The sequence below is a fragment of the Parasteatoda tepidariorum genome, chromosome 3, assembly GCF_982258835.1.
Source record: "Parasteatoda tepidariorum strain Cologne lab strain chromosome 3, Ptep-v5.0, whole genome shotgun sequence".
Taxonomy (NCBI): Eukaryota; Metazoa; Arthropoda; class Arachnida; order Araneae; family Theridiidae; genus Parasteatoda; species Parasteatoda tepidariorum.
This window is the reverse complement of record NC_141757.1, coordinates 120,314,503-120,331,784: the sequence shown is the minus strand read 5'-3', so window position 1 is coordinate 120,331,784 and position 17,282 is coordinate 120,314,503. Positions and strand designations below refer to the sequence as shown.

The 17,282-nt window shown below is 28.3% G+C and overlaps 1 protein-coding gene across 3 annotated transcripts in view; it reads left to right on the top strand.

Moving 5' to 3' along the window:
• Positions 1-52: 52 nt before the first annotated feature.
• Positions 53-17,282, top strand: part of LOC107441829 (calcineurin-binding protein cabin-1) — a 74,655-nt gene continuing 57,425 nt past the window's right edge. Inside the window, exons 1-11 of one of the 3 annotated variants that reach the window (XM_071184738.2) lie at positions 53-119; positions 2,207-2,284; positions 2,408-2,521; positions 4,747-4,881; positions 6,933-7,034; positions 7,112-7,190; positions 9,057-9,186; positions 10,524-10,572; positions 11,883-11,983; positions 16,800-16,866; positions 16,946-17,150. In XM_071184738.2, coding sequence (XP_071040839.1) covers positions 2,207-2,284; positions 2,408-2,521; positions 4,747-4,881; positions 6,933-7,034; positions 7,112-7,190; positions 9,057-9,186; positions 10,524-10,572; positions 11,883-11,983; positions 16,800-16,866; positions 16,946-17,150 — 1,060 coding nt within the window. In that variant the 5' untranslated portion in view covers positions 53-119. The other 2 variants (XM_016055212.5, XM_071184741.2) reach the window with 2 other exon arrangements.

Here is a 17,282-nt window from a genome sequence, read left to right as displayed (position 1 = left end):
ATCCAAGTGGTCACCCACCCGCACACTGACCGCAGCCAGTGATGTTTGACTTCGGCGATCTGCTGGGAACCGTGTCTTAACAATCAGTTCACTGCGGGACGCAATAGAGATTTAAGCCAGTAAATTTTTTTGTTTATATCTTTTTTCTTGGTTTCTGGCAACAATAGCAATCCAAACACAGCAGAAGCTTCAAAACCTTCAAAATCATATAATAACGCTAAAAAAGACACTAAATTCTATTATTAAATTCAGTATCAGAGTTATTGACTATTAATGTACAAAATTTTCTTCTAAAATGCTCCAGGAGAAAATAAAAAGTTATGTTAAACTTAAATTCAAGCACATTGAAAATATTATTTTAAACTTTTTCCATTTTTTATAATTTTAATTTGTAACATATTAATAGTCGAAATGGTATGTATACAACAATTTTTTATATTAAATTCGATGAGTTTAAAACTTTCTTTTTTATTTACATTCAAATCTAATACTTTAAAATGTATTACTTGTATTTTATACAGCATCCTTTTAGACATTGATGGGACTCAGCCGGTATGCACGTTCTCGGACCTGTGCTATGTTTGGCGTACCAGTTCTGAGTTCTCAAAATTTTTTAAATTAAAAATCTGTTCTTTAAAGTGGTAGGGATCGATCCAGGTTTTATTATTTGGGTCTGATTTTTGTGAACAAATAATAAAATTAAAAAAAAAAAAAAAAATTAGTGAATTTTTTTTAATAAAAATCATTTAATTTTGGGAAGATTTCTGAAATCTGTAGCTGAATAATCACTAAGTCTTGACAACTTTCGGCCAGCAGAAACTAAAAAATCATCACAGAAAGGGATCAACTCGAACAGCATAACTTGTAGCTACCTCCAGCAAATCTTTATATGTTTTTTTTTTTTTTTTAAATTTTCCTGTTTAAAATCAATTTGGCACCTTGCCGATTGTAGTTCGTCTGGCAGATCACGATGTAGAGATATCCCCTCAGTTTTTACAATCACAATTTTTCTTGTAAATATCCACTTGTTTTTCCCATTGTTTTTTTGGCAACTTCTTTAAGGTTTTCAAATTAATCCCAACACATTTAATGCATTAAAACGACATGCAAATTTAGATTGTGAGTTATCACTTTTGACTAATTCAGTTTGTAAAATTGTCATCCCATTAAAAAATTTCAAGTTGTTTGGGCGATATTTGTTTTGTATATTATTTATCATTTTTGTTGTCCTTTCCACATGGTTTTTCAAATTCTGACAGTTTTGATTCGATGTTATTACGAGATTCAAACCTGAGCATTGCATCTTCTATTTGAGACAATGCTGTCGTAAAATCACATTTTCAGATTTTTTATTTTTATGATTCCACTGAAGAACAATTTTGTTTGATTATTTTTATGAAGTAAAATTTTGTGAAGTTTTTTCTTTTACCTGGATGAATCCTTAAATACAAGATGTAACCTGTGTTATTATATGGGGGAAAAATTACGATTAATGTTTCTGAAATCATTTTCTATTATTCAATTTAACCTGATTTAGTTAGCAGTTTCTAGCATTTCTTCAAAATATATATGAACAAAATACATATAACTTATAAAATTTAAATCTTAAATATATTTAGTATTAATATAATTCCTGAATTGTTGTTTTTCTTACGTTTCTAAATTCAAAATTTTAATAGTTTTGCGATCTAATAGCAATCTTTTAGATGTTCGCAGCCTAAAAATTGTCTAATTTTGAGATTTAAACAAAATCAAATCAAATTTTACTAAAATATGTACCGCTGCTGGCAGAAATTTCTACTTCAATGTCTGTTTGTGCCAATTAAAATCCCCAAAGCTTCGTAATGAAATTAACATGCTGTTTAACTTGGGGATAAATTTAAAAAATATATTAGGACTTGCACGAGGATGGTTACATGTTTTTACTTTTCAAGTTTGCACCTTTTTTATGATCCTTTTTTTTAGTTTTTCACTGAACTTTGCTCAGAAGTCACCAAAATTTGGTGATTGTTTTGGAGAAGGTACAATATTTCAAAAATCTTTCCTATTTTTTAAATGACTTGTATCTCGTCTATACTTTTATTAAAATTTCTAACTTACTCATGCTTTTTCTATTTCTATGTAAACCATTTTATGTTTTAAGTTGGTTTAATAATGTATTTATTTAAATAACATTTTAATAACTAGTGAAATTTATTCCTTACAGATGAAATTTTGTGCACTAAATGAGGCTTCTCTGTCGGAGGATGATGGAGATCCCGAATTAGCTACGAGAGAAGCTCAGGTATAAAATTAATGCGCTTATGTGTGCTATACATAAAATTGCATTTATCCAAAGTAATATACATTCTTTTTCCTCTTTGTGTTTAAGGAAATTGTTTTTATAAATTATATATATATTTTTTAGGAAGAAGAAGCTTATTTGTTATATCACCAGGCCCTCAAAAAACAAAGTGATGGTGACATAGAAGATGCTGAAAAATTGTTTAAAGAAATATTGGAAATGGATTTTTTAACTCAGGTTGTTTATTGAGGCTTCAAATTTTTGATGAATTGTAAAAGTATTAAATTAGTTGAAATTCTAATGTACTAGTAGGTTATTAGCAAATCTAATTTAAACAAATGCTTTGTGAGCTTACATTTAAACTTTTACTTGCTATACTTCCCTATCCTTAAGTAGTACGTGCTCATACAAAGATAAGATACTGCTGAGATATGTTGCAGTGTGAATTAAAAAATTAATGTGTGAGTCAAAATTAAATACATTCTTAACCTTTCAGAACAATTTTTATACAAGGTGCAATGAAGATTGTATACATTTCCAATGAATTTTTATTTGATTTTGATTTTTATGATTTAAACATTTAGGCCGTAGTTATACTTAGTTGTTTGAATGCATTAAAAATTTTCTTGACTTAAGTTGCTGAAGTTAGTCGATAAGCAATTGTTATCACATTGTCTTGCATTTTTATGTTCTACAAATTGCCCTATGGAAAGAAAACTAATTCCTTAAATAAAGGGTTTATTTCATATTTTTGCTGTTAAGCAGTGTAACAGCTTGTGCAAACTTGTACGGTCATCGAAGAAATTTATTTTTAATAGTAGCAGCATTTGATGTATAGATTTTAGTTTTTATAGTTAGCAACATTTTTACCGACCACGACAAATAGCAATTCAACGTAATTGTTGTTTTAGAAATGATATATTAGTTTATAGTTTCTTTTTATTGTTAATTTCATGGAAGTCAACTATGTTTTAGTTTTAAAAAAGGTTAATATATATATATATATATATATATATATATGTTTGCAGAAAAGTGGCATTTTAAAATATTGATTAAAATCTCACTTAAATCTTGATAAAAATCGATGCGAAGTGGGGGGATAAACTGTAGCAAAAGAAAAAAGCAATTAAAAAAAGAAGAAAGAAATACAGCATCAATAGTAGTTAATGAATTGTATTTTTAAAAACTTACCTTTCACATTTAGTCTTTTTTCCCTTTTTTTTTCAAATTATTACGACCGCATCTTCAAAACCAGCCAGCAAGAAAGTAAAAATTATTTTTTAAAGAAAACCCAAATAATGTAAGATTTAATTAAAGTTTATTTATTTACATCCATTTCTAGTCGTAATTAGGAAATCCTTCAAATGATGCATCTAAGTTATCAAAAAGGTGTTCTATATATTCTTTAATTAATATCAGCTGTTTTTGCCAATGGCACATCAATCTCATCTAAGCGAGAATGGGACAATCCATCATTGCTTCCATCTAATTCGTTTTAGATCCCACATTTCTTTAGTGAATTAGCGATAGTTTCTTCTGAAACTGCCTCCCGATTGGCTAAAACTAAACCTATAACATCCTGCCGGGTTAGCTTTTGACGAATAATTATGCACTATTCCCTTCTAAATGTGCTCTTGAACATCCAAGACACATCAACAGGTTACTAGGGGCTTGTGTAATCTACTGGAATGAGGGCTACATCCGTGTCCAGGTTTATTTATCCTTTCTAAAATAGGTGGACTCCTATGGGTCACTACCCTGTCGAAAAACAGCAATCTTAGCACATCATCTTGATTACTACCCCAAATCTTATCTATCCAAGATTCGATCAATATGCTTGTCATTCATCTGTTGATGGAGCAGGTAATTCAAATGTTTGACGGAATTCTTAAATCCTGGCTTACATGTATTCTGATGTGGCTGGTCGATTCCTTAAGGATAATAAATGCAGGGAATTTCTGGCCCGATGTCATCATTGCTAATGATACTGTAAATCCACTCTTTTCACATCCTGTGTTATAAAACTTTATTTTATAATTTCCCACCACATCTTTGGTTCATGAATGTAGTTAATTGAACTGTACCATTGTTTAAGGTACATGTTTGCAATATCAAAACTCTATAGTCATTTTTTTACCTGCAAAGATTCATTTACAGACAGCATCATCGTCGAAAGACAGTTTCTGAACCATTTAGAACATATTTCCCATGTACCATTTTAGAGTGCAGTAGTTCATGGATGTGAAACTTGCTATTTTAAATGGTAGAAACTGTTTAAATGATTAAAACTATTTATGTTTAACTTATAGTGACCCTAAAACTTTTCCTTGTGTCTAAGCTTGAACACCTATCTTCTTTAGGGGCTGGAATAGCTTTCGATATCAATAAGGCTATCATATTTTTATCTTAAATAAATTGTTTGTGTTATGTTAATTTATATTTTTCTTTTAATAATGCTCTAGGTTCAGCCAAATGAAGAAAAAGAAGAATTACCTTTACGGCCTGCTTTAACTTTAAAGTACCTTTTATATAAAAATCTTGCTACAATTTCAAATGACAAAAAGGATTTTAAGTCTGCTGTGGAGTATTTTCTAGAGGTAAATTATTTTTCTCATTCAGTAAATTTTGTTACTTCTTAGTGATTCTTATTTCTTTTCCAGATGTTAAATTTTTTTTCATGCTCTTGTCTCCAAGACGGACTTTTCTTATTAAGACTTGGCTTAATAATGCTTTTGCCTACTTTTGGTTTAACTTTTTTTGACCAGTAATTTATTTTTCAATTATTTGTTTTGGTATTTTTATAGTTTTGTATGTGATGCTTAAAGAATTAATCCCTTTAAGAAAGTTATGGTTAATTAGATTTTAAAAAAATGAGTACCTTTAATCAATAAAAATGAGATCTTTATTAAAAAGTAAATGTAGGAAGTTAAGCTTCTCCCAAACCTAACAGCATAAAGGCCAGCTAAGTCTTCTTATATAACAAGAGTAACTGCAGGTGTCCACACACACACATCATCATCAGCTTACCTAACTTGAGCAGCTAATTTCCTCACACTTTCTATTATGCAGTTAGGTTTGGGAAGGTTAAATAAATTGTGTTCATAAATGCTGTTTAAATTATGTTTTTTTTATTTAAGTTCAGGTTGAAAGAAAAAGTTAGAAATACTGATCAAGTTATCTAAATTTTTAATTAAGAATTTATTGCTTGCAAATATTTTAGTTATTTAGTAAATACTAACCTAATGTAAAACCACATAAATCTACAAAGTTGTTTTTTATAAGCGGGCAAAAGCAAATGTCTTTTTAATGAGAGAAGTTTTCCCCCCAGAAACCTTAGACCTTGAGGGGGTAATAGGTCATTTCTATAACAGTTTTAAATGGAGGTCTATGAACGTTTGCCTTTTCCCCACCATCATATATTCTTCACCTTGCGTATCACTTTGATCTGTCTTTCGTTTATTTTGTCACATTTATTTTTATGATTTATTTAGTTTATAACATTGCATATGGAAATATTTCCATATCTCGTAATCTGAATAAAAATAATTGCCAAATTTTGATGTCTTTGTGCAGTGACTCCAAGAAACTAAAAATAAACCGATCAGGGAATAGGGCAAACTTAAAGGGTGTATCCCAAAGTCATACTGAGGCACACCTCAACATGTCTTTTATTTTTGAAAATTGCAGCTTTAAAATTCATTTAGCACTTTGGCAATTGTAGTTTGCTCGACAGATCCCTATACAGATAAACCCCCATACTATATAGAAATATCTCCCATGTTTATGTTTTTTGCTGTATAAAAACTTCTAGCTTTTGTGGAACATATTCTCTAAGATGCATGTGTGTGCAGCTGGGAACATTTTTAAGAGTAGCGCCCATTTTTTTTAAATACTTGCCTAATTTTTTTAAAAAATTAAATAAAACAACTTTACCTGAACACTGTTATTTACAATTTTTAAAAATTCAAAGAAATTCTGAAGAGAAATTGCTCTGCTACTGTACTTATTCTAGTCTTATTGTAGTATTACTTGCTGTAGTATTCTAGACTGATTTCAAGCAAACATGTGCATTGTTTTCAGGTTTCAAAAATTAAATCGTATTGAGGTTATAGAAATTTGAAATAATGTTTGTGATATAAAAGGTAATCCAATAGTTTGACAGATTAAAATTAAATCTACAAGATTAACCTATTTTTTATCTTGTAATTTTCATTTCAAAAATTGAAATTTTCGTTCATTAAACTTAGATATATGATATCTAAAATTATATAAATATTTGATGGAAGAGGAATGAAATGTATGACAAATTTTAGTTATGTCTTGCCCTAATTTATGGTCGATACTTAATATCGAAACTTATAGATAAATTTTAATAGTTTTTTTAATTATAGTGTATTTTTTATAAATTTGAAGGAAAAAATATTCACAAGGTATTTTTGTGTAAAAAATTTTTGTGCACAACTTTGCATGCTTAATTTTGAAAGAATTTAGTGGCTACTTTGTTCTTGTACCATTAAACTTTACACATAACCAACCACAAAATTGGTTAGAAATGTAATGATTATATCAGATTTATTTTTTGGAAAATATTTTTTATTAATATAAACATATTTTGTAAGGCCAATGTTTTATTTTCTGTCTCCTTAAGGCTCTTGAGATCGATGGTACTGATGTCATTATGTGGTTTCGAATGGGAAACGCTGCTATAAACATATCAAACTTCCCCTTAGCCAGGCTATGTTTTGAAGAGGCAAGAAGTTTTTCGTTATCTGATTTTTATGTGACTTAATATGAGACATAATTACAATACAAATGTTTTAATTTCAGGGATTAAAAAGCAATCCTAATCATTGGCCATCAATGGATAAAGTTATAACTGTTATGTATGCTCTTAATGACTATGCAGGTAAGATATAGAATTTATTATTGGATGTCTGAAAAATCAACTGAAGAAAAATGGAAGGAGATAGAAATGTACAATTTGCTGCGTACTGCTAAGGAAACTAGGAAATGGTTATCACTAAATTTTAAAGTTATTTACTAAGGTTTTTTAATTTTTAATAGATGGGGCTTCTGGCTGGCAAAACTATCAAACAATGTTGTTTACTGCATGTAGAAACATACAAACTGAAGTATTTTCACAGGCTTCTGTAATTTTTGTTAATGTAGACTGCACCACATTGTTGCTGTAATAGTTTTGTAAACATTGTTGTATGGTTTTTCTCAGTTGGCAGTACCATCTGTAAATGAACTTTGCAACTAATTTAAAGATTTTCTAAGAGAAATTTTTAGGTTTTCTAAGAAGAATGCAGCAAATCAGACATTTTTATTTCTTCCAATTTTCTTTTATTGAATTTTCAAGTTATCAGCCATTTTTAGGATACCCAATATTTAAAATTATGTTATTCATTTTTTTAGATGTTCAGAAGAATTTAATTTATAATTCTACTTTTATCAGCCATGATAAATTCCATTTAATTTGTAACTCATTGATGAGCAACTCTAAATATCTAAAATACAACTTTTAGCTTAAATAATTTTAAGAGTTGATGTTCAAAACTGTATAGCGTGCCATAATGTATAGGGTCTAATAAAGTATTAGCATTTTTTATTGTTAAAAGCTAAGACAATAATATGAAACGGAAAGTTAATATTAAAAAAAACATCATTTTGTTTCTTGAAATACTGTTTTAATAATAATTATTTTAAAGACACTGTTTCCCATATTTTAATTATTTTAGAATAAAAATAGATAAAAATAAAATCGCATTGCGAAAAATTAATCTGCATTTCGATGAAACTCTACTTGTTTCGAAATTTCTCACATTTCAAAAAGTCTCATCTCTGAACAAATTTCTCTTATAAATCTATGTTAATTCTTGGCTTGCTCAAATTTTTCAGTTCATCTTTGTATTATAAATAAATTTCAGAAATTTTAAATGATAATAAAGAAAATTGTTCTTCTGAATTTTTTTTTTTACACTCACAAAATTGAATTTTTTTTACACACTGTCACACGTTTTTTTTTTTTTACACTCATGCAGCCTCCAAAAGCCCAGCAAACATGTTGTAATTTTTTCCTCCCTCGAGTTTGTATTTTTGAAAATTGTTGCCTGTTTTTTAACTGGAAGCAAATAGATAAAATTAAGAAATATATAAAGTTAATACTGGTAATGCATAGTTTTATATATTTATTTATTTAATTTTTAACTTGTATGAATCTAAAGAGACATTTTTATACAGTGTTTGATTATAAGGGGTTGTTTTAAACATTCACTGTCTTTCTTTTTCTTCTTTTCAATTTCTTTTTTAACTAAGTATTTAATTAATTTCAAATAAAATGATTTATCTTTGATTTCTAACTTTCAACTTTTGAATAAAATATTATATAGTGATGAATGAGGTTTTTTGTAACATGAGATGTTATTGGTTGCAATAGTTTGTAAAATTTTGTAGCTATTTTTAAATTTATTTTCCTTTGATCTAATGTAAGGACACAGCAGCTATAAGTATGATTTTTCTTGAAAAACTGATGAGAAAAAGATTCTTGTAAACATTCTAAATTATAAATAGAGTATCAAGTACAGCAATTCATTTATTTTCACTAATTTTAATTTTTAACTTCAGTTTTTTAATGGTGAACTTAAATTTGAAAATTTTTAATTTCATAAAAATTATTATTTTTTTTGAAATTTTAATTAAATTAATTTTTGGATTATATGTTATTATTTGTATTTTTTATTGATAAATCTTAAACATGAATCTATTTTAGGTTGTTTATTTTATATTGCAAAAGCTTTAGAGAGAGAATGTTATTATTTAAAAGGACTGGCTTTTAAGGATGAAATATATAAAGAAGATCCCAGCTTAAAATCATTCTGCGGGAGTTATTTTAATAATTGGTAAGTTAATAAAAAATTTTACAGTATATTTTAAACAATATATTAACTTGTTATAATATATGAATTAAGTAGAAAGACTCATTAAATGATGTGATATGGTGAACATTATTATTAAAAAATTAAGACTTGACTAATTTAAAGCTACACGACACAATTGTATTCATTTATATAAATATGGTAATAAAATTAAAATTATATATTGTTAAGTATAATCTTCTTAATTTGCCTCAAGTAGCAATTCAAGTAGGCTTGCAACTGTGTTTAGTTTCAAATCAAATATTCTGATTCATAAATGCTCGATTAAGAATTTTTAAAATAAAATAAATAAGCAAAAAAAATTATTAGTATTATCTGATTTTGAGTTGTTTTGTTAGATTTTTTTTAAATTTTCTTTTATACTTTAATTTTTTTTAATTATTTGTTTAAAATAAGGGATTTGTTTAAGTATTAGATTAAAAACTTCCCATTGTATCACAATGTTTAAAAGTAGTAAAATATAATAGAAAATAAATATTTCTTGATCTTAGGAATTTAATTGGCAACAGCATTAATAATGGCTATTTTTATTAATTACTCTTGATTTGAAAGTTTGATTACATAATTTTTCTTGGATTTAAACCCTTGTATTACAGCAAAAAAAAAGGTATTGAAGTTTTAAGTTAAAAACCATATCACTGTGATTCTTGCATTTTAAAAATTTTGCATGCCATAATAACATTGTATTGGAAATGTGTGATTTTAGACAACTATGCGGAAATCCATAGCAATATTTTTGTCTGTAGTGGCAAAATAAATTTGCAGTGTGCGGGGGTTTTAAGTATTTGTTTAAATTACAAATTAGTGTCATTGAATTAAACTTTTTTCGAAGAAAAGTGTTGCATACTTTTATTGTAAAACCTTCTTTAACAACAAATCTCAGAATCAGTATATTTTTGATAATTTAATTTTAGTTCTTATCGCTGTTTATGCAATAGTAATTGATCTATTGAATCTACTCTTAGTGCTATCTTCTTTTTTTACTCAGATAATAATAAATTATGACAATTTGTTTCTATGCCACAATTAATAAATAAGTACCTAGCTGTAAAGAAATTATTTTTTAGAAGACTTTTTATATTTGCAAATTTTCCACTTTCTTTCCCTCTTAGTTATTGGATTAACAAAATAAAGCTTAACATCACTATCTTCCTGCATAAGTTTTATAAACTAGAAGCAATAAATTTCATAAAATATTCAAATCAGTTCAGCCATTTATGTAAGTTACACATAGAATTTGTTTCCTTACCTGTCTCTTATGCAATCTGATAATTTTCTTTTATTATTTTTTTTTATTACAGTGATTCCTCCATTCATTACATAGAATACGATAAAGAAGAAGGTCAAAAAGTGTGTATATTTATTTATACATATTAATTCTAAGCTCAGTATTTATTTATTTTATATTTAGTTCTGCACTATTGAGTTTCATTGTGAAAAAAAAATTGCTTTTTTTAAAAAAAAAATGCTTTATGTTTGCAATACACCTGTTATTCAACCAATTGAGCTTTTATTTAATAAGGAGCTAAATTATAAAATTAACCTGGCTAGGCGATTATTGCGTGCTCCCTGCATGACAACTAAAAATTCATTAGTAAAAACTCCGCAACTAGTGTAAGAAATTTTAAAACTGTTTTTCAAACTAATTTCAATGAGCTTCAAAAAAACACAGGAAATGTTAAAGGAAAATTCCAAAATGGTGAGTAGTATTTCAAGGTGTTAAAATGTCTTATGGAATTTTGATTTTTTTAAAGGAATATTCTTTAGCCAAATTATATTATTTAAATCATATTGGTAAAGGAATTACATAAATTAAAGATACTATTAATTTATTTACAGTAAAAATAATGAAATAAGTTTTTCTACTGAGAAAGTTGAAAACCTGCTATAATTTAATTAGATTAAAGAAGACTTAAGAGTATAAAATCTAAATTTTTTAATGAAAAATATTATACATATTCTTTGCCTTTTAATTTTTAAGCAAAATTTATGTCCTTATTACACTTAAGTGAATGTAGTTATTTTCAAGTATTATAGAAACTAAATTCTTTGTGGCTTGATACTAAACATTTTTTGCAGCCTTTATCTGTAAAAAGGCTATATATCCTTAATTAAATTAAACACTTTTCTATAACTGTTTCCAATGTATTAGTTAATTTTATAAGTCTGAATGTTTCATCTTAAACTGTTTGTTACCAAGGTGTGTTTAATAATTGCCGATTGTGAAGTGTCCAATCTTAATGCAGCTCTCTAAACAAAATCTCTTTATAATAATTATTTTCATTTAAAAAATATAATGTTAGTTATATTACATAAGCACCAATTTAATAATTTCCATATAAAAAAAAATAATTATTTCAAACAGGCTTTTTTAGATTAACTCATTTTTAACATTATTTTATATCAAAAATAATCTTAACCAACAGTCAGATAAAACATTTTTAATTGTTAATTCATTTCAAAATAACCAGTTCAAAATAACACCATCGGAATAAATTTGTCTTGTTATACTCGCCGAACAAAAAATTATTATGATTTTTTTTATTTTAGAAAATAATAAGTTTATCTTTTTTTTTTTTCAATTTACATAATTTAAGTGTGATGTTTGAATTTTTTTATTAAAAAATAACTAATTATGTTTTTAAATTATAAACACTTAGCTAATTCAAGAAGCTCTAGACATGAGAGAAAAGAAGCGTTCATTTAACAAGCCTACTATTCTTCCTACTCTATCATTGGGACAGCCAATTAAGGAGCTAACGTAAGTTATTAAACTCTCATAATTTAAAACAAACTTTAGCATGATGCTGTAAACTCCCGATTATTCATGGAATTTTGTAGTTTGATAAAAATTCCTCTATTTGTAATCAGCAGACTTGTAGGTGCTCGTGCGTACAGTGTGCAAAAAAATGATGATATTTTGCAGAAAATTTACATATAAGAATAACATATATATATATATATTACACACACACACACACACACACACACATATATATATATATATATATATATATATATATATATATATATATATATATATATATATATATATATATATATATATATATATATATATATATAAATATATATATATGTGTGTGTGTGTGTAATATAGAATTCCTAATAAAGAGTCTTTCTATATTAACTGATAAGCTTAAAACATATGTTTCTTATCAAGTTTAAGATGTAGAAGTTGGTCTTTCACAAAGAGCCATAAAAAGTCAAGATGAACTAAATAAGGCCAGATAGAAGATTATTTTCTGAAGTTAATGGGCAATAATTTGTAGATAAAGTACGCATTAAGGTAGTCCCAAAAATTTCCCAGAACCAGAACGGCGCTATCCTTTTAGCGAATCAAAATCTCTAAATTTTATCAATTGAATGACGTTTCATGAGGATAAAAAGATCCTTGCAACCACTCCCTCTCAGAACCTCCCTTTAAAAGCTCGGGACAGCCAAAAATGCGTGTCCTTTTTCATATTTCCATGGCTAGATAAATCTGGGCTAAAAGCCAAACATCCCTGAAATGGAGAAACCATCAATGTGAATATCCCACGAACACTGTTTTCCATACTCCATATAACGTTATAAATGCCTTTTTAAAAGTAGTAGCCTAAGTCTCTTCAATTATCTAGCCTTTAAAGGCATAACATTACATACATATATGTATAACATAAAAAGCTTCAATTAATCTTTTTATGTTATTCCTTTTCTGCAATTTCTTTTCTTTTATTATTCAAATCAAAACGCTTTCTCACACTTTTAAATTCACTTCCTGTCCTTAAATCTATTTTTGGCTCAAGTATGCATTAATTAAAAGTAAATACATTTCCCCCTTTACTCTTTGTGGGAATCGCGCGACCTATTTAATACACCAACAGTAATTTTTAAGATTTCCCACTTTTCCCTAAATAGAGAAATTTTCGGATTTTTTGCAAGATTTTCCCCACCAGAAAGACTGATCGAAGATAGAGTAAACGACACTTTTCGCTCGCCATCCATTTGAAAATGATCAAATAAAATGAATTTGGTTTCATTAAAGTCCTGTGTCTGTTTTCCGACTGCCACATTTTACATATATATATATATATATGTTACGGACGGGGAGTGTCGATGATAAGCTTCAAAGCAGTCTAGGGTTGCATTTAAAGCTTTTAATATGAAAAAACACTTAAAAGACAATGCAAAATTATTAGAGCTGGAACATCTTTTTAGAGTTGCCGCCCCGTTGCTGTTCCGTGAATGAGTGCAGAGGGAGTCTGCTTTGGTGCAGATGGCGCTGCATGGCTTATGCAGCACTCGTCCATTCTGAGGGGTTGGTCCCCGACCAAGTTGAAATTCTGAAAAACAAAATGTTTAAGTTCAAATGTTCTGTTAACTGCAGAAAGCTGAAAGAGAAAAATACAAAAAGTCAATAGTTCTAGATAGAAAAAAAAATTATAAAGTCACAGTTTTAGTTGAAGAAAAAAAAAAGTTTCTACGCTATGTCCACAGTTTATGTAATAAAAATGTTTTTAGGAATTGTCCCATGGTTTCATCATATCAGCTGATGTGGATGTGACTGACGAAGTTTACAATAGTATTCAAAAGCGCTTGTCAACATTGACGAAAATTGTATGTGTGATTCATTAGGTAATAGTTGAACTCTTCGGAAATTGATTAAGCATTCCTGGGGCGTTGGCTGACATTCTCGTAATATAATATTTTTAACTTTTTCGTAATCTTGGAGTTCGTTCTCCGAAATGTAAAGTAAAATACTATTCGCTTTTTCACCGAGAATATTTATTAATATTTCCGATTTGAATTCTGGTGGAAAATTTTTGGTTGTAAGTGCGCATTCTAAAGAATAGGTTAAAATTTTTGGGTTTACTAGGAATCGGCATACTAAGTGTTTTAACTGATGTAATTAGACTTTCGAGATCTAAAGATAATGTTCTAATTGTCGCGTTTGTGTTTTCGGAATTATTTTGATTTGAGCCGGAGTTAATTGATGCTAATTGGATTTCTTTTTCGATTTGGGCTAACTTGATTTTTTCTTTTGCCCATTGTTCTGCTTCTTTTCTTCCTTCGACGATTAAATAAAACATGTTCTTAACAAATTGTGGTTCATTTTTGAACGTATCAGTTTTTTCTATAAGTTCTTTTAAACAAATAATAGTAGCATTTTCTGGAACAACTCATCCTAATTCCTTGACGACATTAATTAAATCTTCTTTTTTAGTATTTCGATACATGCTTGATAATAAAAAGGATTGATCCTACCTGGTTTGAAGATATGGGTGTTTGTTGATGACGTTGATATTTGGAGTTTTCGCTTATACAAGCTATCCGTTTGTTAAAATAAGTATTCCCAAGTGGTATTCACAACTGTTTCACTACGATGGTACGAGTTCACTTTTATCGTTGTTGACGTTGAATGCGATGACTTATGTAGGAGAGAAGTATCGATCTCTTAGTTCGTTGAATGTCAATGTAGAGATTTTTTAATTGTGGACGGGAAATTGGTCATACAGGCGGTTGAATTGACCTTTGTTATAGAACGTAATTGTAGAAGATATTTCTTTATACAATTAGGCGGGGTAATTGGCCTCTTGAGTTGATTTTTTGCTGTAGAAGATATTTAGATCTTGAAATGTACCATAGGCGGTGGGATTGACCTTTTGAAGTTGAACGTTTTTCAGCAATATTTCGTTGTTTTCAAAGCGGGAAATTGGCAAAGTTCAGGCGATAGAATTGGCCTTCGTAGATAAAATTGTTCGAAGATACTTTGAATTATGCGACGGGGTTATTGGCTGACTTATGAAGTAGAGTTATTGCGCCTTTTGGTTTGGGCACTTTCGCTTTCAATTTCAAGCATCAGGTTCTACGATGACCGGGTCGAGCCCCCATGTTACGGACGGGGAATGTCGATGATAAGCTTCAAAGCAGTCTAGGGTTGCATTTGAAGCTTTTAATATGAAAAAAAAACATTTAAAAGACAATACAAAATAATTAAAGCTGTAACATCTTTTTAGAGTTGCCTCCCCATTGCCGTTCCGTGAATGAGTGCAGAGGAAGTCTGCTTTTGTGCAGATGGCGCTGCATGGCGCATGCAACATATATATATAAACAATTAATGTTCATCAATCCCTTCCTAATTCATATAGAAAAGCCACAATTATTAACATCAGTAGAATCTAGATGTAAATCTGTGATATTGGTATGTAAATGCCATAATAATAATAGATGGAAAAAACAGCTCATCATGAAATGGTGACATTGGTGAAGGAGCCTCTTCCCAGAAACTAAGATTTCTGGGTTTATGAAGCAATGATTAAGCATTTTCAAAAGCAGGGTGACTGGCAATTTATGAAAAGATTTAACTATGTTAAGGATTAGGCTGTTTCCATTCTGTTGACAAACAGATCCATAAGAAATTTTCTCTTCCAAAAATGGATTTATTCACAATTTTTTTAAAGCTCAATAAATTTTTGAATATTGTTATTATGTTAAAATATGTTTTTCGTTACTTAAATATTATTTTGTTCTGAAATGTTTGTTGGTCATCAGTGTTGCATTAAGGTCTTAGTCCAATAAATGTGTGTTTTAAAAATTTTTGGTTTTGAACATTTCTGGTAGTAGATTTTAGCTTTTAATGAAAGGGAAGAAAAAATCCTCAGCAAAAATGTCTGTTCAAGATATTACTGTTGTAGTTTCCCCTGAAAAAACTTTGTGAAATAGTATCTCACCAGGACTAAAATATGGTAAAGCTGATGTTTTGTCCTTGTAAGACTAAAGAAAGAATATGTATTATGATGTAAAAATTATGTGATTTTTAATATTTTTTTGATTCAAGTCACACCCATGAGGGAGAGAGAAGTTATAAATATATCTTCAAAAGTTAAAAAAGAATAGTGCACTAACTGTTTATAAGCTGCAATTGATGTGAGCACATTTTCTTCAAATGATCAGCTGGGGAGATAGATAGAGAAATAGAGCTGTAAATTTTATTTTTGCTTATGCTGTTATGTCATTGATTAACTGAAAAAAATTATGAACTAATTTTCTAGAAATTTTCTGCTTTTTGAACAAAATCATGAAAATTTTGATAAAAATACTTAAACTTAAACCTTGAAAAAAAAAAAGCAATATTTTTATCAAAATTTTTTGTTAATACATTCAAACAGCACTTTTGATTTATCTGAATTTCTTTTATAAGTAAAGAAAAAGTAGGTGAATTTGGTAACTAGTGTTTGAAAACTTAGACCAACCAATTTGAATAATGTTACTTAGAGCTTGGAGAAATTTTATTTAGAGTTTATTAAGTTTAAAGTGTTACTTTAGTAAGTTTTGAGACAACAATATTCTATTTAGAGTTTATATTCTTGGGTAGAATGAGATATTAATTAAATCATAAATTTTTTTGTTTTTGTTTGTGTTCTTTAAATAATGTATTTCATAGACTTAAGATTTGGATATATTGGAACGAAGCCAGGAATAATCATGAATTTACTGCAGTATATGAAGGTTAGCTTATTTTATTTTACTTGCACTTTAGAGTAATTATTATTATTTTTTTTTCATGAAAAATTTAGTTGGAAAGCTCTTGGGGATAGTTTAGTAAACATGTATGATGTTGTCTACAATGCGACTCCAACTATTGTAAGTTATAAAATAAATTAATTTTAATGTGATAAATAATATTTTTTAAAAAATTGCTTAAATTTACCTAAATTTTTAGTCTTTCAACTGCAAAATTGATTTATCTCAATATGGGGAAAATGCCAACAAAAATGAGGACAAATTGCAGTGCCCTTCTCCTATATCATCTTTGTCAGAGGCGTGCAGTAGCAGTTCAACTTTTCGCTGCAATGGTTTGCCACCTGGGCAAAAATCTGATGGTCTTCTTCAGCTTGCAAATAATGCCAGTCAAAGTGCAGCTAATGGTTTGTTTCATTCTTCCTTTCATTTTACAATCGTTGTTTCAATTCAATTGATAAATTTTTTTCTTCCAAAGCTTGTAATAAATGACTCTATTCAAAATTCAGCCATTAATATATTTCTAATTTTCTTTAGCA